This window comes from Thunnus maccoyii, chromosome 11 (assembly GCF_910596095.1).
Source record: "Thunnus maccoyii chromosome 11, fThuMac1.1, whole genome shotgun sequence".
Classification (NCBI taxonomy): Eukaryota; Metazoa; Chordata; class Actinopteri; order Scombriformes; family Scombridae; genus Thunnus; species Thunnus maccoyii.
Genome location: NC_056543.1, coordinates 29,329,761 through 29,350,069, shown reverse-complemented (window position 1 = coordinate 29,350,069; position 20,309 = coordinate 29,329,761). Strand labels below are relative to the sequence as shown.

The following is a 20,309-nucleotide window of genomic DNA, read 5'->3' as shown; positions in this document are numbered from 1 at the left end:
TGTATAAACACTTAATAACCCCCTATTATAAGTAGCATGTAAACCATTATTAAATGTTTTTTTATCATCACCCTCTTTTAAATGAGGTTTGGAATGTCAATGGGATCTTACCTGGTCAAATAATGCTTATAATAATATGATAACGATAATAATCTGTGCTGCAGAAGTGCTCCCTCATCTACTGTATTTTGACTCTATCTTATGATCTATGAACAGATGCAGGGGTGAATTAAAAATATATTTTTACCACCATCATCATCACCATAAATTTCACCGCCTTCTTTTAAGTATTGCAGATACAAAGTTTCAAACAAAGACTGTAATAGTATGGTCCTCTTCAATATCTGGCTGTGCAAGTAACACATCTAGGAAGTAATAATATTATGCTTTTCACTTTCATCATCATCTCTCATTTTCAGCTAGAGCAGAGCCCGCATGTAAGGACCGGAGCTTGAAATCATTTAACCTCCTTGAAGGTGAATCATTTCATTATGACCCTTTGAAGCCGCAAGGGAGGAACCTCTCTGATGAAGCATTCATGTGGTACAAAAATAGCTCCCAGATGGAGTACATCTCCTCTGATGAGAAAAAGAGGATACATCGCCACAGTGCTGCGCTCTTTTTCTTAAACCTCTCCACTGAGGACTCTGGTGTTTACATTGGCCGGTAATAATACTTGTTTCTATCAAACATTGTGGAAACTTAAGAGATTAATTTTATTTATTTTCTTTCATTAAAGTGAGATCATTCTTTTCACAGAGATACTTTGTTGATATGGCCCCTGATGTGAATGACAGAGACATGTTGCTTCTCTTCTAGGTATAAAACTCCAACAGGAGATTGTCACAAATATCCTTTGAAAGTTGACGTCTTCAATGCAAGCTATAGGATGAATGAAAAATTACTCTATGGAGAAACTGATAACTCTGACCAGAACAAAATGGTCAGATGTCCAGATCCTCTCAGGAAAGTGTGTAAAACTATGAATGGAACATTCACCTGGTACAAGGTATGGGCACTTTAACTCACTTGAACACACTTTAACTCTGTTTAATGCACTAAAACTCACTTTCACACCAGCATCCTCTCCATAGTCAACAGCTCCCTGGCAACTGGTACTGTTCCAAACTCCTTCAAGCACAAAGTGGTCAAGCCCCTCTTGTTAAAACGCAACCCACTACCCTGTCTAGTAACTATAAACTAATCTCTAAACTCCCATTCTTATCGAAAGTTCTTGAAAAGTTTATGCTATATCAATTTCTGCTGTATTTACACCAAAATAACATCTTGGAAAATTCCAGTCTGGTTTTAGGACCCACCATAACACAGAACCTACCTTGCTGAAAGTATCTAATGACCTGCTCCTTTCCGTTGACTCCGGCTACTGTACCACCCTGAATCTACTCATTTTAATTTTAATTTTAACATTTTAATCAACCATCTCCAGTATAGGGTTGGTGTTATTCGCCCTGCCTACCTCTCAGCAATAGAAACTCTTCTGTCAACATAGGCGATTTTTCCTCTCCCCCAGCCAGTCTTTCCTGCAGTATCCCACAAGGATCCATCCTAGGTCTCATTCTGTTTTCTATTTACATGCTTCCCCTCGGTCAAATCATCCAAAAGTACAACATTTCCTTCCACTGCTATGCAGATGACACACAATTGTATCTCTCCCTGAAACCAAACGACCAGTGCAACCTTTTCAGTCTTATGAATTGCCTTGAGGACATCAACTGTTGGATGGCAAGAAACTTCCTGCAGCTAAATGAGAGCAAGACTGAAGTTGTCCTATTTGGCCCCTCTGACTCCACCAAATCGTCAATCCCCATGTTAAAAACATCAGGGTGATATTTGACCACCTTAAAATTTGACAAGCAGGTCAATGTAGTAGTAAAAGCTAGCTTATTTCAGCTCCGCACTATTGCTAAAATCAAATCTTTCCTCTCATTCCAAGACTTTGAAAAAGTCAACCATGCCTTTCCTCCTGTTTAGACTACTGCAATCCCTATACACAGGGATTAGTCAGTGGTCCCTATCCCACCTGTTATTGGTCCAGAACGCCGCAGCCGGCTCCTGACAGGTGCCTGGAAGAGAGACCATATTAGCCCTATTCTGGTCTCTCTCCACTGGCTTCCAGTGCAGTTCAGGATCAATTTCAAGGCTCTACTATTTGTTTTTAAAGCCCTAAATGGGCAGGCCCCCTCCTATATTTGTGACATTTTAACCCCTTATTCCACCTCCAGGACTCCAAGGTCATCTAACCTGGGGCTCCTGGCTGTCCTGTGAACAAATCTTAAGCTCAGGGGGGACTGCGCCTTTGCTCTTGCAGCCCCTAGACTGTTGAACACCATCCCCCTCTCTATCAGATCTGCACCCTCCATTGATCCCTTCAATTCCAGGCTCAAAACTTTTATTCTTTAGCATTTGGATCCTCTTGAAATGGATTCTTACTCTATGCCTCAACTATGTTGTTGATTTGTGCTATATGTTATGTGGTTGTTTTGTTTTTAGTCTTTCATTCTGTTTTTATTGCCTGATTTTGTTCTGTACAGGGCTTTGGTCAACTTGCATTGTTTTTAAATGTGCTATATAAATAAATGTAACTTGACTTGAATGTGACTGCTGTGAACAGCCATGAATAGTTATGATGCATTTCAAGATCAAAATAATCAAACTTTATATTTTGGTAAACTGATAACTGATATCTGTTAAAAAGAATTATATCTAATCAATGGGAACCCAGTATTTGTAACAGTTCAGGAAAGTTCTGGTAACAGTCCTGGTGTTGTGTGCAACAGTAGTAATATAGTATATTTTTGGCCTTCACTAACAAAGGTACCAATGTACAGTAAGACAAGGGAGTCTGTTGGTAACTGTTGTAGCACCGTAGAGCGTGTTATTAAGTGGTCAACAGGTCAGCTGAACGTGCAAAAGTATAGTTTGTCTGTCTGCTGTCAATAACAGGTAAATGTACAGTATAATAAATATAAGAAATATGTTTTCCAATACGAAATGAATATCCAGTTAGGTTACCAAACAGATCTTTGTTGGTTTTCTAGCTGTAAGAATTTTACAGTTATTCCCAGGAAATTTAGGTGGAAATAATATCTCCACTCAACTGTGCTGTTGTTTTTTTTTCTGTGGAACTCCTACATCATTTCTCTCTTCTCTCCTACAAAACCTGAGTGTACCAATTGTAGTACTGTAGTAGCAGATTACGTAGCCCTTTCTAGGAACTTCTGAGGAAATAAAAGTTGCATATCAATTTGTTGTAAATTAAAGTATCACTGAACATTTGCATATTATCTTTCTCCTCCTCATGACTGTGGCCCCTGCTGCACCGGCTTCAGGACTTCAGTATTCTTGAAGGTGAACATGAAGCTGACCTGTGGAGGTTTAATGCCAGCAAAGATCATGAGGGCATCTACACTTGCATTTGTACCTGGAAACACAATCACATGGTGTACAACTCCTCAGGCTCCAGGAAGTTAATAGTTATGGGTGAGAGAGCACTTTTTATAAGCCTTTAGTTGGAGTAATAGGAGTCAAAAGGAGTACAAGAGATTAGCTGTTAGTCAACTTACCTGTTAAATGATGACAGAGGCAAAAATCAACTGATTCTTGATGGATCATTCAAAATACTACAACCTCATGTAAGAGGTAAGCATTTAGTAATTATATCCAGAATAAGAAGACTTATATTTGCAAAACAAGGCAATGTGGTTCTTTTTGAAATGGCAACTTTAGTAATGAAACCTCATAAATACAGATATGTGGCAGATCTGACATATTTTTTGGAAATTATATCAAGAAACAACACATTCATCCAGCTATTAGTTAATAGCTGAGTTACATATAGCTCTACACAGTCTTCAACAAAATAACAGGGAAAGTAGTATCTGATTGTTCAAAATAGGACCTTTTCTATGTGTATTCCTCAGAACCTTTGACATTTCCACTTAGCCACACATTTAGCTTTAGTGATGTTGAATTTTCTCATTTTCCAAAATAGGCTAAATTGTTGATAGAGAACCCAGTGTACCCAAAGACATGGTTAGCAGGAATATCTGCAACTGTCTACCTTCTCAGATTAGTGCACTTTAGCGCCATTGTAGGTCTAAAAATGTTAGTGGTGATCAAAGCTTCATGACTAACCTGGAAATTAAAGAGACTTTTTTTGTCCATGATATTTTTAAAAAATATGTTCAAAACAAAATTTCCAACATATCATAGGTGGTACATTTATGCATAGTGACTAACCCCTGTCTATATGTTTCAAGTATTGATTCTACTACACTGAGCTACAGTCAATATAGTTTGCTAAGAATGATTCCGACTTACCACCACCAAAAATTAGATTTACCAGTAATTAAATTGCTGAACTTTAATATTGTCCATCTGACTTATTGTATTATACATTTAAATGTACTGTACACACTCACACTACAGTTGCAAACACAATTTACGGTACAGTCACATCGGATGTTTTTATATTTCACTAAGTGAAAGTCTATGAATGTGGCACAGCAGCAGTGATTTCATTATTTATAATCATTAATAATTCCACCACATTGACAGGATCAGTCTTCTTCTTTCATGTTGTCAAAATAAAATACTGTATTTAATGGAAATCTAATGCTAAAAGCTACTGATACAGATACGGTATTCATGATTTGCCCTTTTACACACTGAACACCTCCAATATTTAGACTGACAATAAAGTGATTTTTTGCATGGCTTTATTAGCACAAATTTCACTGTGACTGTGTTGTTGCACTCTGTCAAGATTAGCAACAAGTAAACCCTAGTGTTGGAACAGCACTCTACATGAAACAGTCATTGCATTTCACAAGTAACAGCTGGTAAAATGTTATAACTATGAATATTTAAAATAGAAAGTAATTTGAAATATTTTGTACACTGTGTGAGGACAACCTTGGGTTAGAGAAAAAAGAGTTGACACTATTTTTGTGTGTACCCGGTAAAGATTATTGATTCGAGTTATAACACTGGAATGAGATCATTTGCAAGTGTCCTATACAAAAGAACAGAAAGGAGTTTTATTTTGTGTTTTATGTTTGCTTGCCCACAGAGCCTCTTGTTCACTATCAAACACCGTTAATCTTGTTAAACAAGGAGCAGTATGCTGATGAAGGTAAGATAAATGCTTCACCTAATAACACCAAAGTGCTGTCATAACACTGCAAATACAACAATCCCTATATCGACTGAATCCCTTACAGTACCTGTACATTTATTTGTGCGGTTAAATCATGTATTATTGATGGTATATTAATGTTGCTATTCGGTATATTCTTGTTGGGTGAGATAGCTGTGAAATTGTTTTGATCAATGTAGGCCTAATGTTAGAACTGTATTTTCATTGATTCAAATAAATATTATCAGTACTGGTGTAATACCAGTAAGGCTCTGTTAAAAGTTAACAAACTTAATAATCAGAAAGTTAGAAAGGTACTTTCCTGGAGCCATAGTCAGAACAAGCAGAGTCCATCTCAAGGACAATTCAGGGGTTATGACATCCTCAAGGGAACATGAATGTGTGTTCCACATTACATCCAATCCTTTCAAATGATATTGAGACATTTCACTCAAAACCTTACATGTAAACCTCTTCGTGGTGTCAGATAAAAAGTCAGGGGATCACCAAAGTTAGTAAGAACCATCTTTTGGAATAAAGTAATTTGTATTCCTCCTCAGGGGACCATGAATATCTGTACAAAATTGCAAAAAACTGCTAAATTACTTTAGACAAAAATGTCTGATTTACCTCATGTAGGAGTCTGGTCACTGTAAAACATTTTCCTTACGTGTACATTCACTTCTTGAAGATGCATACAAATGAATAAACTAATTTAAAAAACATCCACAGCGAGCCCTGCACAGATGTAGCTACTCTTCTCAAGCAAGGCACTGCCAATTTTAGCCATAGGTTCAAAAGCTCAGCGAGAGAAACTGACCACAAAATTAAATTCCTTAGAACTTACCAGAGACAACAAGCAAGAAACCTTGGTGTGGTCTCTGTCTCAAAATTAAACTTTAAGCTCAGTGTGGGGTTTGTCAAGACATCTACTTTTTATAACCTCAAACACATTGCTTAAGTGTGACCACTTCTCTCTCTGAGTGACACAGAGAGACTATTGCACGCTTTTATATTGAGCAGGCTGAACTACTATAAATCTCTCCTATCTGGTTTACCCAAAAAAGTTATAAATCAGCTATAGCTGATTCAGAACTCTGCGGCCCGAGTGCTGACCACGAGCAGAAGAATAGAACACATCAGACCTATTTTAAAGTCCTTACATTGGTCACTTGTCAGTTTCCGTATTGATTTTTAAATTGTTGTACTTGTTTTTAAAGCACTTCATGGTCTTGCACCAGCCTATATGTCTCACATGCTTACTGTGTATGAACTAGTATGGCCCCTCAGGTCCTCTGGCAAGTCTCTTTTAATTGATCCAAAGTGCAGGACTAAAACCTTTGGTGAGGCAGCTTTTAGCCTTTATGCTCCAAGCAGCTGGAACAGTCTGCCTGAGTATCTGACAGCAAAAAAAATCCCTCTTCAGCCTGGCTTTTGTTTAAGAATGATTTCTATACATTTTAATTTTATTTTATTCACTTATTTTATTGTATTCATGTTGTGAAAATTTTATTTATTTGATCTCTTATTTGATTATTTTTCTTAAACCTGTCGTGTGGAACTTTTACATATAAATGAATGTTCTGTTACATTCAAGCCCTTGCCAAACAAGTTCACACAAAGCTGATAAAGCCTATCACCACCAGATAAATCTCTCTGTGTTTCACAGTGAGTTTTTAAATCTCATCTCAATAGCCCTAACAGTAGGTTACAGCCAGTGTGTACAGACCCTCGGCATACTGGGACACATCCCAGTGGTCTGTCAAAAAATACATTTTTGGGCCAGTGGACCGACCTTTTTACCAGCCCTCTCTGTGTGCCTGCCATTCGGGGTGCGCATGATAACTGCATGCCTGTGTCAGGCCGTATTCAGACCAAATCAGGCTGCAGGGTTGAGCAGAGGTGTGTGAGCATGTTTGTGCTCTAGAATATAAACTCAGTGAAACAATCAGAAAATAACAATTTATTGATCTGATTCATTGGCTTCCTCATTACCAGCACTTCCTCTCTTCATTCATTCTCTAGTTTGCTCAACCACAGCTGCTGTCTCTCTCGCTCGCTGGTGCTCTCAGCTCTCTCTCTCTCTCTTTATCTTGTCTTTTTTTTAATGAGTTGGGAAGCCAACAGAGTCTAACTTTACTTTTATCGTCATCAAACAAAGAGAAAAGTTCTCCCCTCATCCTTGTAACGTCTTTGTACTCAGGCAATCACAGCCGAGCGCCCCCCTTTACTCTCACTGCCAGAAGGAGGAGACAGTCCTGCACCCCAGCTTTGAGATTATTATATATTTTTGTCCATCTTATTGATTTTATTTGTCTTTGTTTTATCTTGTTTTGTCTTTTTAATCTATTTTAATTTTTTTTAATTTCAAATTTTATTTTATTACATTTTTATCATTTTTATCTCGTTTTGTCTTTTTAATCTATTTTATCTAGTTTTTTAATCTAGTTTTTATCTCCCTTTATTTTATTATTATTAATATTGTTATAGCTTTTAAATCCATTTTATTTTATTACATTCTCATCATTTGCCACTTGCCACTGCCATGTCTACAAAGCCACTCAAATAAATGAGCAGAGGTTGCTGTGTCTGAATGATTTTTACCTCCATGTGACTGCGTGTCAGATATCTCCAGTAAAATCTGTCTTGTTCTTGTTTCTGTGCCAGGCTCTGAGACCAAGCTGAGCTGCTCAGTTATCTGTGGCTTTAATGTGCGAAAAAACTGTAAGGCTAGCTGGAATGTTAACGGAATCCCTTTCAACAAGGCAGATGGGTACAATCAAACCATCAACACGTAAGCATAATCAAAAGCAGCACAGTATTCAAAACTCAAATACAGTATATACCAGTGTGTATATGTGTGAAATGCAAAAGGCGGTAGAAATTGTGTCACTATAAAGCTTAAACAAATGTCATGAAAGTCTTAACTAAAGGTGTAAATTCATTCCAATGCTAAAAGCTACTGATTTGGTCAGTGACAATGCTGATTCAGTAAAGTCAGTTCAGTTGGAAGATTCGGTGTTAAAGATTTGTTTGTACAGGTGCTGAACACCTCTAATCTGTACCGAATTTCATGGCAACCCATCCAATAGTTGTTGAGACATTTCGGTCTAAACTTAAAGATCCCCTCCACACATTTATTAAGACATACAAACATACTCTGTTTGGAACAATAATGTGTGTGATATGGTTTTTCCAGAAAAAAAGTATAATTACCACATTAAAATCCTTATTATGGCATCTACTCCTTCTCCCTCCAAAATTCCACAATCTATGAATATGCAAATATAATTCATCTCAAAAGTTTAACTGCTGCACACATGATGTCTCTTACTTCACTGTAAAGTTAATTCCCAGTGTTTGTGCACTGGAGGCTTCAAGTTTCCAAATCACATTTGTGTAAGTTGCATACTGGACCTCGACTGGCTTCCATCCTGGTTGTGATGTCACAAATCATGCTTGTAGGCCTGCCTCTTAAAATCAGATATTCAGTGAGCTCAGAGAAACGTTCCACTTTCAGAACTTTCCCTGTTACTGTGGCCAACTGAATATTTTCAAATTTCACTTCCAATTTGATACATTTTCATGTCTTGCTTCACTGATCCAGTTTATCATTTCATTATCTGTAATCAAAGATAATGATGACATTGATCTCTTTTTGTTAATGAACTAAACTCTGTGTCCTTGTTAAGAGTTGACGAAGAGCGTTCAAAGAAAACCATCTCCACTGCAATCCTGACCATTGAAAGAGTGTCTGCTAAAGATTTCCAGGATGAGTTTAAATGCATTGGCGATGGCTATTATGAGGAGGTGTCTGACATTTTAACTCTTAAGCAAAGAGGTTAGTGACAGAACACTCATGGGTAAGACTATATCAGGCTTTGGCTACATGGCTAATACCTAGTGGGATCAATCCATTGTTGGTTTTAGTCTTTTTATCAAATTTCTTAACAATAAGAAAAAAGTACACTATCTCCAGCCTAATCCTGAAGTGATACCATACACATATACATTTTCATTATTTGTCTTCCAGAGACAATAATTCCACTGGTCATTGGAGGGATGTGTGCATTCTTCTTGTGTGTGTTCGTGGCCATCATGGTCAAGTGCTTCGCCATCGACCTTGCTCTCCTCTTCAGACCCTACCTCCCACTAAGCCATCACAATAAAGGTAAAGAAGAAAATGTTGTTTAAAATTTTATTGGTTTTTTTTGAGGATTTAAAGGTCAAAGGATAGCATTGCAGTTATTTTAAGTCCATACCGAATAAATCGAAAAAAAAGGTTTATGTTTTCTACCTATTTCACCGTTTGAACTTCCCCAAAAACCACCACCGGCTGTTTTTACATGTCTGTTTGTATACAGATTAGACAAACAAGCTATGTACTTTGGACAGAGCTCGGCTAGCTGTTTCACCCTGCTTCCAATCTTTATGCCATGCTAAGACAATTGCCTCAGGGCTCCAACGCCATACTTCACACAGTCTTAACACAGCACATGTGTGGCTCTTGGTAAGAAAGCAAATAAGTGAATTTCCCAAAATGCTGAACTACTCCTTTGATGGTGCTCTGTATAAATTTGTTGTAGAGAGAAATGTTCCGTGCTTCACGAAAACTCGCTGTGTGCATGGGTGCCTCGTTATGTTTTAAAATGGGGGAGCAAACTTAGAGAGTGTGTGTATTTCATATTTGACATTATATTTATAAAAACATTTTGTAGCCTTAAATGGTAGTAGGTTGCAGGCTACCAGGCCATGTTCAAGGCCAAACAAGGACAATCAACTCATAAATGAAATAGTCTCACAACACATCACCATATGATTTGTATAATTAAACCTGGTTAAACAATGTTAAAGCTGAGGGTTGCTGGTCTCAGTACTCACAAAGCATCTTCAAAGTCTAACAATGGCAATTAAGCACAAATAATATGGACTCACAACAACTATCTAATTCCAATCCCACCTGTTTATTATACACACAGATTCTAGTGGGAGCTATTAGCACCACTTGCTGATGTAGTTGTAATGTTATACAAAAATATATCATAACTTCAAAATCAGGTAATTTTAACTTACATTATCTCATATCAAGGACTACTTTGATGCACAACTCAGAAGGTGACTTTTGCTCCTCAGGACTTGAAAGGGCCATTTTAGTTGAAACCTTATTGTGAAACCCCCCTTAGAGTAAACTTGTACCTTTCATTTAGCCTGTATGAGAAAATGGGAGAAAAATCATAATAATGAAAACACAACGCAGAGCAGCTGGATGAAAGGAGAGATCATTACATGGAGTGACGCATCCTGATATTTAAAAATAATTTCATCCAAAGTCCGACTGAAACTTAAACTAAAGGAAAGTATTCTGTAGAAGTCTAAATAAGTCTAAATAACCGCTGGACATTTGACTGTTTGTTAATTCAGGCACTTTAACGCTGTGAGGAAAAGCTCCGCTCTGTCTGTCTGTCTCTCACTGCACAGTCTGCTCCGATCGATCAGAACCAACTCAAAGGGTCCAAAAATGTGTTCTTTTTTTATTACCTCTTTTTGTCAGTTGCTGAAAATAGTAAAATGATCATTGATATAAGCTACTTAAATATAATCACCTGATAGCACTGACTGTGTTATAAGTTCAGTTTTAGAAAGACAAAATGTGGGGTAGCAAAACCATAACTTTGCACCCCCTAATTGAATAATGGGGATGCATTTACTCCACTTGCTCCACTTGTTCAGGCGCCTATAGCTGTGTAGATCGATACCAGACTCTGTGCTGTTGCTGGCAGGTTTCCAGCTGTTCAGAGCAGATCGCAATACAGAGCTCTCTGGCAAAATGAACGGTGGATGTATTTGTTTTTATACTAACAGTGGCTGGTGTAAAGATGTGACAGTGACTCTGCAGCACTGTTCTTCTGTTCTGGACACTTTTTCATCAACTGTAAACCCTTCTACTCACCCCATGAGTTTGTCCAGAGAAGAGAACAATTTAGATCACTGTTGCACTACAATCAGCAGTTCCTATCACACCATCCCCTGCACTGCATTGGGCCACTTTGTCCACACCATAGTCCACCTGATTCCTGCATTCAGGCAGAAATTAAAACTCTATAAACCTATTGTGAGCACATCCAAAAAGTGGACCAGTGAAGCTACGGAGGATCTCCAAACATATGTGGACTGTACTGACTGGGTTGTTTTCAGGACTGCTACCAACAGTCTGGGTGAATAGCTACATAGAGGCTGTGACGTCATACATCAGTTTCCATGAGGACAGCTGTGTACTGTCACGCATCAGGGTTAGTTAAAGTAAGACAAACCCTGGTTTACAGCTAAAAAGCCAAGGTTGGAAAAGGAAGAAGTGTTTAGGAGTGGGGACAAGAACCGGTTTAAAGAGGCTAAATACAAGTTTAGCAAGGCGGTGAGACATGCTAAACGTCTGTTCTCTGAGAAGCTTCAACAGCAGTTCTCAGAAAACTATTTGGCTATCTGAAAGGGCCTCAGACAGATCAACGGCTACAAACCGAAAGCCGTCCACTTCACTAATAACTTGCGCCTGGAAAACGACCTTAATGACTTTTACTGTCGATTTGAAAGACAATGGGACAAACCCCCATGACTCCATCAGCCAGCTACAGACCACCAGCTCCTCCTCCCCCACCCCAGCAGGGGCCCAGGCCTCTCCATCACTGCCCACCTCAGAGGTCTCCTCCTTTCCTACCACAGTGACAACTCTCTCCACCCTGGAGATGGTTGTTAACAGGCGGTTCAAGAGACAGAACGCCCTCAAAGCAGCTGGACCAGACTTTGTCCCTCCCTCCACCCTGAAGCACTGTAGCGATCAGCTGTCTCCAGCGTTCACAGACATTTTTAACACCTCACTAGAGACATGCCATTTACCAGCTTGCTTCAAGACCTCCACCATCCTCCCTGTCCCCAAAAAACCACAGAGCTCAACAACTACAGACCCATCACCCTGACATCTGTGGTAATGAAGTCTTCACAGACCCACTCTTGGATCTTTGCAGTTCACCAACAGAGCCAACAACCCAGGACCTCAAGTGGGAGCAGAATATCAGCAGCCTCACCAAGAAGGCTCAGCAGAGGAATTACTTCCTGTGGCAGCTGAAGAAGTTCAACCTGCCAAAGTCAGTGATGGTGGACTTCTACACCATCATCATTGAGTCCATCCTCACCTCTATCACCATCTGGTACGCTGCTGCAAGGGCCAGGGACAAGGACAGACTGCAGAGTATCATCCGCTGTGCCGAAAAGGTGATCAGCGGCATTCTGCCATCCCTCCAGGACCTGCATGTCTCCAGGACCCTGAGGTAAGCAGGAAAGATCATGCCCAACCCCTCCCACCCTGGACATAATCTTTTTGAAAAACTCCCCTGCCGCAAGAGGTTGAGGTCTGTCAAGACCAAAACCTCACGCCACAAGAACAGTTTTTTCCATCTGCAGCTGGCCTCATCAACAAGGCCTAGGACCCCCACTGACATGGACTCTACCCCACCCATGGATATTACATGTTATATCAATGTAAAACCCCATAATCTTATATTTGCACATCTGTGATCTTTGATTTAACATGGTGCGTTACATTAACACAACCTGTATTACTTATTACTATTGATTGCGCACTGCATTTAAGCAATATTACATGAGAGGGTGTGCTTTACCACCATTGTTTGCACGACAGTGATGCGGTCAGGAACGAGGCGCCAGGTGTCTACCCAGAAATGACTGTTGTTGTTAGTGCAACATCACGGTCTGTAGTTCTAATTAATGGCGGAGTAATATTTTTAGTGATGAGGCTTTTTTCATTTGAGCACGGCTTAGTGTGCTGTCATGCTGATTTGAGTATGTTCTAAATGTCTAGTTGACCAATCAAATTGCTTGGTCGGAACTACGTGTTGTATAAATACTGTTTATTCCTGGTCAATATTTTGTACATATCATCTCTTTCTCTTCTATTTAAAACTTAAACCTGTAACAGCTCTTCTCACTTAGAATATATTTTACATATTTTTTACTGTAAAGTCTTTCTTTTTTTATTATTTAGGATTACTTAATTTTGTGTATATTTTGACTGTTATGTACCACAACAACACCCAGGCAAATTCCTGTATGTGCAAACCTACTTGGCAATAAACCTGATTCTGATTCTGATTTTTTAAAAAAAGAAAAGTAATGTTTTTATCCTTGAGGCCTAAGAAACATGTTGAGCAAATTTTCTTCCACATAAAACTTTACAAAGTGAATTTTTGTAATATTTTAAAATGTGCATTGTCTTATACTTTACTGCCATTGCTGGTGCATTGCAGCATTTCATTGTGCATGACCACAATAAAACTGTTGATCAATAGCATGTAACTGACACCAGAAATGTAAATAGTGATTGTGGGCGTGCATGTGTGTCCTTGTGTGCATGCATGATAGACAGAAAAACAGGGACCTATGCTTAAACACATTCCTCCATAGCGCTACTAGTGGTCAGAAACTCCAGAGGGCACCTTTAATATGTCTGTTTCAAACCTGCCTCCTGACAGAAAGTTGAACTAATCAATCAGTAGATATGCAGGGCTGCACAACATATTTTTTGCGAAGTGTAAGTTTCTGTGACCTACAATTATGTATAGTGCTCTTGTGGATCTGCAGGGATATTTATCTTCACAGGAGCATAGTTTCATATATGTTCTTTTTTTCTTTTCTTTTTTTGAATGTTACTCATTGGGTTTCTTAACCGAAATTCTTTCTCACAAATCAGTGAACATATTACTGATCTTCTGGCTGTAGTTTTGCAACCCCACTTCAATCACATTGCTTTGATTTAAGCTTCGAAACACCCAGATGAGAGAGTTTGAATTAAGTCCAAACAAAACAAATAACAGTTTCACTGTAATTCTCTATTTTTCCAGGAACTCTACGCTCACATTTAGGTTTCAAAATGTTCATGCGCCCTATAATTCGAAAGGACTATTTTCAGCACTGTAATTGTATGATGACAATTCATATTCACCAACAGCAGATTGCAGGGTGTGATGACAAGGTTGCAGTGGGTCATAATGATCACAAGGGAAAAAAAACCCAATATTTCAAAAGTTAACTGAAGTTTGTACACAACCATGTATTTCACAGATGCAAAGTCGTTCGATGCCTACGTGGTCTACCAGATGCAGAGTGGAGACAATGTCACTGAGGACACACTCTGCAAGTTTGTCACAAAGATTTTGCCCTCTGTGCTCGAGGAAAAGTGCGGCTATCGACTTTTCATCCATGGGAGGGATGACATACCAGGGGAAGGTGAGTTATTATTATTTGGATACACAGGCTCCAATATATGACTTCTTCAAAACACAATCTGAAGTGACACTGTGATTAATTTCATCCGCAAGGTCTGCATTACTAATCCTGGGAAAAATACTTTTTGGCTGTGTCCACCAAGACTCTTGTTCAAATATTTTGAATAAGACTAAGACTAAGTCATAAGAATTAATGATATCATATAAATATACTGTACATCATATGATATCATATGACATCATCATTGTGTTTTGTTTTGTTTTTTTCGTTTAGATTGTGGTTTCAATTTAAAAAAAAAACCCAGAAAAACCAGAAAAACAATCTTTGAAATTTCTCGGAAAGTGTCCTTTACAACACTGGAGCATTTTTGTGATGGAACAAGCCTTAGCAACCATTTTCAGAAACAATACAAACTAGCTCTCTGTCTGACCCCACAGACCATCTGGAGCTGGTGGAGGACCGTATGAAGCAGAGCAGGAGACTGATGGTTATCCTCACCCCTGGTTCAGGATCAGGGATGGGGGTCACAGACAAACGCCCCACCTCGCCCCAAAACCCAGTAGTAGGAGGGTTTGACTGGCAGGTAAAAGTCTTACAAATGCAGATTAAAAAATTAAAACAGTTTGTTAAAACAGTTTAGGCAAGATGGATGGTTTGATTCCCAGCTCTTCCTGTCAAAGTGCCGAAGTGTCCTTGAGCAAAACACTGAACCCCAAGTTGCTCCAGTTGCATGAAAGCTCCGCTGCCATTGGTGTGTGAGTGTGTGTGTGTGTGTGAATGAGAGGCAAACATTGTAAAGTGCTTTGTCCGTTACGGTAAAAAGGCGCTATATAAGTGCTCCACTTATGATCCATTTACCATTTAAAATGACTTGGCGATAAATAGGGATATTTATTTATAACACTACAGCTACAAGAACTAAACACTACAACTACAACATTTTACAAAAACAAGACACAAGAGGGAAAGGAGAAACTGGTACATAAGGCCATGACTAGTGAATGATTCAAATGAATGATGCCGAGTTATCTATTGTATAGTTAGTATGAGAGACCTGAAAAACAGATGAGATGACTGTTACCTGAGAAGCAGCGAGTCAAATCAATGATACAACAGCTTAGTTCTGAATTGCCAGTTGGGGGTTACAAATTATGAAAGCACCAGGGTTTAAGCAAGTTGATGAAGGTTTTGTAGAAATTGTTGTGTATGGTCTGGAGAGTGAGAAGTTTGGGAATCTCACTGATGTCTTGTTGGCCAGCATTCCTGGGGGGTTGAAGAAAGAGCTGGTGCTGTTGTTTGAGGGTTTGTACTGTCTGCATTCAAAACATGAGGGGAATTTCCCCTACATACATACACTGAATATTGTTACTTTGAGATCTGTGAGAGCAGAATGTTGCATCATTAAATGTATTATGAGCTGTTAGTATACACATTTTGTCTGATTTCTGCCTTAAGTTGTGTCTATAAAAATAAAATTTAGATTATCATTACATGATTATCTGTAGATTAATTTGCATAAAAAGTAATGACTGCACCAGAAAATTATGATTTGTTATCTTAAGATTCTGAGATTATCAAGTTGTAATCATGTAATCATAATTAAGTCATATTTTAAGAAAACTGGGCTAAAAGAAAAAATGATGAGGTGTCATTGATATTACAGGCTTCAATACTAGCTTTGCTGCTACTACTATTGCCAAATAATTCTTTGATACTGCTTGATATTTCTTTGATATTAAGCATTCAATGAGTAATAAATTGCTGTTGATCATTTTCCAGCTGGGGCTTCACCATGCGCTGTTCCAGAGGGAAATGAATGTGATTCTGATCCAGCTGGGGGACACGGGGCCACAGGGATACACACACCTTCCCCCTGGCTTGCAGCACCTGATTCGCAGTAGCGCCCCCCTTAGGTGGCCAGAGGGTTCGAGGGGTGCTGCTGCATGGAACTCGCGCTTTTGGAAGAGAGTGCGATACCTGATGCCTGCCAAGCCATCCTCAAAATCTCCACAGTCTGCTATTATCTGAAACCCTTATGGACCGACACCAGTCCCATAACACCCTTTACACAGATGTGTGAAGAAAATCACAGGTGTCAGTTGTATGTATACAGAATGTCAGTATAATGCAGATAAAATCCAGAGAGAGATGAGAGTTTAGTTTCAAAATTATGTTTATTTATCCATAAAATAATTAACATTTCAGTGATCACACCCAACCTACATACCCACAAGATAATGTAAAATAAAAACACATAGAAAGTGTAAAATAAACATAACATAAAAAAACATACAACATAATGTACTCAACAGAAGGTATAACCATAAAAATGTTAAAATTCACTGATGTCTGAGTAATCTCTTCAGGAAGAAAGAGATAAAACACAGTTTAGTGTATATCTGTATGTAGCTGATATGAAAGACGTCCTCAGTATTTTGAAATGAACAGTGAATTACTTGAGCTTTTTTATGCACTATAAACAGTGTTTACACCTATGACATGATCCATGTAGTCACTCAGTGTCAACCAGATCACTCCCAAATACTTATGATGATCCACAAGTTTGACCACAGAACCCTGTGCATATCATCACATGACCAGCCTCAGGTTTATCTTTGTGAAAATCAACTGCCATTTCTTTAGTCTTATCGACGTTCCATTCTTGTATTGTCTCATGACAATAATATGCAAACGCACCGACTTCTTGTAATCTTTTCATAATAGTCAAACTCCTCGTATTTTGAGTGATATACTGCAGCAGTGTTGTAGTTGAGTCACTAAATCTCGAGTCCAAGTCGAGTCTCGAGTCCCCAGTGTTCCAGTCCAAGGCCAAGTCACCAAAGAGTCCCAGTCATCAAGGTTGGGTCTGAGTCAGTACCACTCTAGCATGGTAAAAGAGCTGACATACAAATAAAAAAGGCTACATTAAATAAAAATGACACAGCTGTCACCATTTCATATTAATATTAAAGGTGCTATATGTAGAATTGTGAAGCAATTTACATGTATTAATGGTTTTTTATTGCCAATGAGTGAACAGGTAGTAATGTAACGTATAAAATCAGACCTTCCTTGACTTTCTCAGTTGTCTGTAACAGCCTGTGGACTGATTTCTATGTGAAGGGCCCAGGATGGATTATCCGCGAAAATCCAACGGAAGTGACATTTTTGCACATTCTCAAGTGCCTTGCCTCTCTACCGCTAATGTCAACATACGACTGGCATAACCACACAACAACACAGCTCCAGGAGGTTGAATGCACATCATATAATGGCCACAGATGTCACTAATGAGAGGGAATTTCTGATTCCTTCATACAGAACCTTTAATGATGCACCGATTGTAATTTTCTTGGCCAATTCTGATTTCCAGTTTTTTAAAAGTCTGACCTACTGATTCCAATTTTTGCAGATTCTGATTTTCTTTCTTTATAAGAATTATGCAAGATTTTTGGACTTAAAGGTATAACAAATTGTGAGCTTTGTGTCATCTTCACTCACACTTAAGAACTTCCACACCAACAACATGTTGTGTGTGTGTGGCTACACTGTCTGTGCCGCAGCTGCCACTGTATGTGTGATGTGTATTATAGTGTGGCTATGTTTGAAAAATTTGACCGGCAAAAAATCTTACATATATGAGACAAATCTGCCAGTCACCGATAGCTGATCAGCTGAAACCCAGCCGTTTTAGATCAGTGGACAATTCATCAGTGCATCTCTAATTCATATAGCTAATATCTTATGCCAAATTAGAAGGGCCTGTTACAAAAAAAACTAACAAAAACAAACAAACAAAAAAAACGTATACTTCTTTATCATTTAACAAGTCTGAGTCCTCATCTCCAACGTCAGAGTCCGAATGCAGTCAATACTTGAGTCATCAGTGCTCAAGTCCAAGTCGAGTCACAAGTCCTGAAAATCAGTTCTGGACTCGAGTACTACAACACTGCACTGCAGTGTACATTATTAAAAGAAACAATTATCCAGTCTTTTTCTTGAGGAGGACATTAGGTATTGCCTGTCAACTGAATGTGTCTGCTGCAATAGATAGGCGAGGTGTAGAATACCTGTACTATAGTCATCAGTCAGACCTGCATGCATTCTTTCCAGCTGCTCTCCTTTGTAATGCACAATGAAATGAAATACTGTATCAGGGCCATAGCTGCCATTGAAGACATTGATGTCATGGTGTCTGCATTTCTGGAAAATTACGCTTTTTAACAACTTTTTTAGAAAGATTAATATAAAAAAATATAAGTAAAAGTGTATATATATATATATATAAGGAATATGAACAATTTTAGTGAGAGGTGTACACTGGGAGACTTTGCACTGGTGACTTTAACATTTGTAAAATCCTGGCTACAGCAACATGGAAAAGAAATACTGTTAATCAGCTGATGACAAGCTGTTGGAGAGCCATATTTTAAGATGATGATTATTTTCTGCTGTGGTTTTATTTTCCACCAGGTTCTGAATCTGTTGGTGGCTTTTGGATCATAACAAGGCTACAGCTAAGAAAGTATGTACAGCTGTGATAAAGATTCAAGACTGTCAGTAGCTCAGACTACAGTCTTTAATGTAATCCTGCTTTTCCTCCGGTAGATTATATAGATAATTCTGCAAAATTTTGCATTTTCTGATGGTTTCATGACCACTGTTCAAGGTGCTGATCCTGGGACCTCCAGTGATATGGGAGCTGTCCAGGGTTTTCACAGGCAGGACTCTCACTGCTATCAGTGAGATGATACAGCCTTTATTTTAGGAAGCGCATCTGTTCTTGTTTGTTTATTGTGTTTCCCTGCACCACTGATATTTTCATTTAATCTCGTCAACTTTGTGCTGATATCAGAGTTCTGCTGTCACTAGCTTGTACTGATGTGAAGTTGACTCCTGAATGTAGACGTCATTTATATTCTGTGACCATTTGTGTGGTTTTATTTTCAAATGAATGTGTCAGAGGTGCAGATTCTTTGAAATCTAGCATCTATGTATAGTCTGATTATGTAATTAATAGTGTGTATATATGCTCTATTGAGGGTTGTTCTGTAAAATTTGAAGATAACTGCTGGCTCTTCCGGTTTTTGAAGATCATACACAATAAGCTACTACAAGGAGTAATAAAAGTCCCCAAATATATAAGAATATAAATCAATATAAAATGAACCAATGTAACCAATTTTTTTTTTTTTTTAAATTTTGGGGTCATTCTTTTTTCTAGAAGACTAGCTATATTTGTTATTTATTTAAAATTTGACAATAAAATCAATTTCTGTCACAAACATCTGCTTATGAATAAAAAAAACATACCACAGCACTATTGAAGTTGCTCATGATTTTTTTTTTTTTTTTTTGCTCTCTTCATATTATCAAGGTAAAGTCATTTTTCAAAAAAAATATAGATTAATGTCAGCCAGATCTGTATTGTATTGTATTGTATTTGTTGCAGACGGTAGTGACATTTATGAGTTTGACATTGATAAAAAAAAAAAGTAGAAAAGTGTCTTCTTTAGTACTAGAAATTAGCACTTGTAACTCGCATCCATCAATTTTGCCACAACAGAATAAGGATTTTGCAATGCTTGTTGGGGGAATCAGTAATATTATAGACATATTTATAGGCAAGGAAGCATTCTTTGTTCCAGCCCACATCATTCAGCAATTAATGAACTTCTGTAGAATTTACATTTTGGGGATATTCTTAGCCTATAAACGCCCGTTTAATGTATCTGTTGTTAGAGATTTGATCCAGTAGGGGGAGACACATTTTCTAATTTAATTTGTGACATCTATTCACAGTCTCTATTTAAAAGGTAACACTGAAAAAAACTACAAATTGTTCATACACTAT

General features: G+C 38.2%; 1 protein-coding gene across 2 annotated transcripts in view; it reads left to right on the top strand.

The window, feature by feature from the left end:
* LOC121906845 (interleukin-1 receptor type 1-like) overlaps positions 1-16,878 on the top strand; it is a 34,098-nt gene extending 17,220 nt beyond the window's left edge. For both annotated transcript variants that reach the window (XM_042426009.1, XM_042426008.1), the window contains exons 3-12: positions 420-666; positions 820-1,009; positions 3,351-3,501; positions 5,093-5,155; positions 7,826-7,952; positions 8,851-8,999; positions 9,192-9,329; positions 14,291-14,455; positions 14,893-15,038; positions 16,235-16,878. In XM_042426009.1, the coding sequence (XP_042281943.1) occupies positions 420-666; positions 820-1,009; positions 3,351-3,501; positions 5,093-5,155; positions 7,826-7,952; positions 8,851-8,999; positions 9,192-9,329; positions 14,291-14,455; positions 14,893-15,038; positions 16,235-16,483 (1,625 nt within the window). In that variant the 3' untranslated portion in view covers positions 16,484-16,878. The remainder of the gene's footprint in view (positions 1-419; positions 667-819; positions 1,010-3,350; positions 3,502-5,092; positions 5,156-7,825; positions 7,953-8,850; positions 9,000-9,191; positions 9,330-14,290; positions 14,456-14,892; positions 15,039-16,234) is intronic.
* The last annotated feature ends 3,431 nt before the right edge of the window (positions 16,879-20,309 follow it).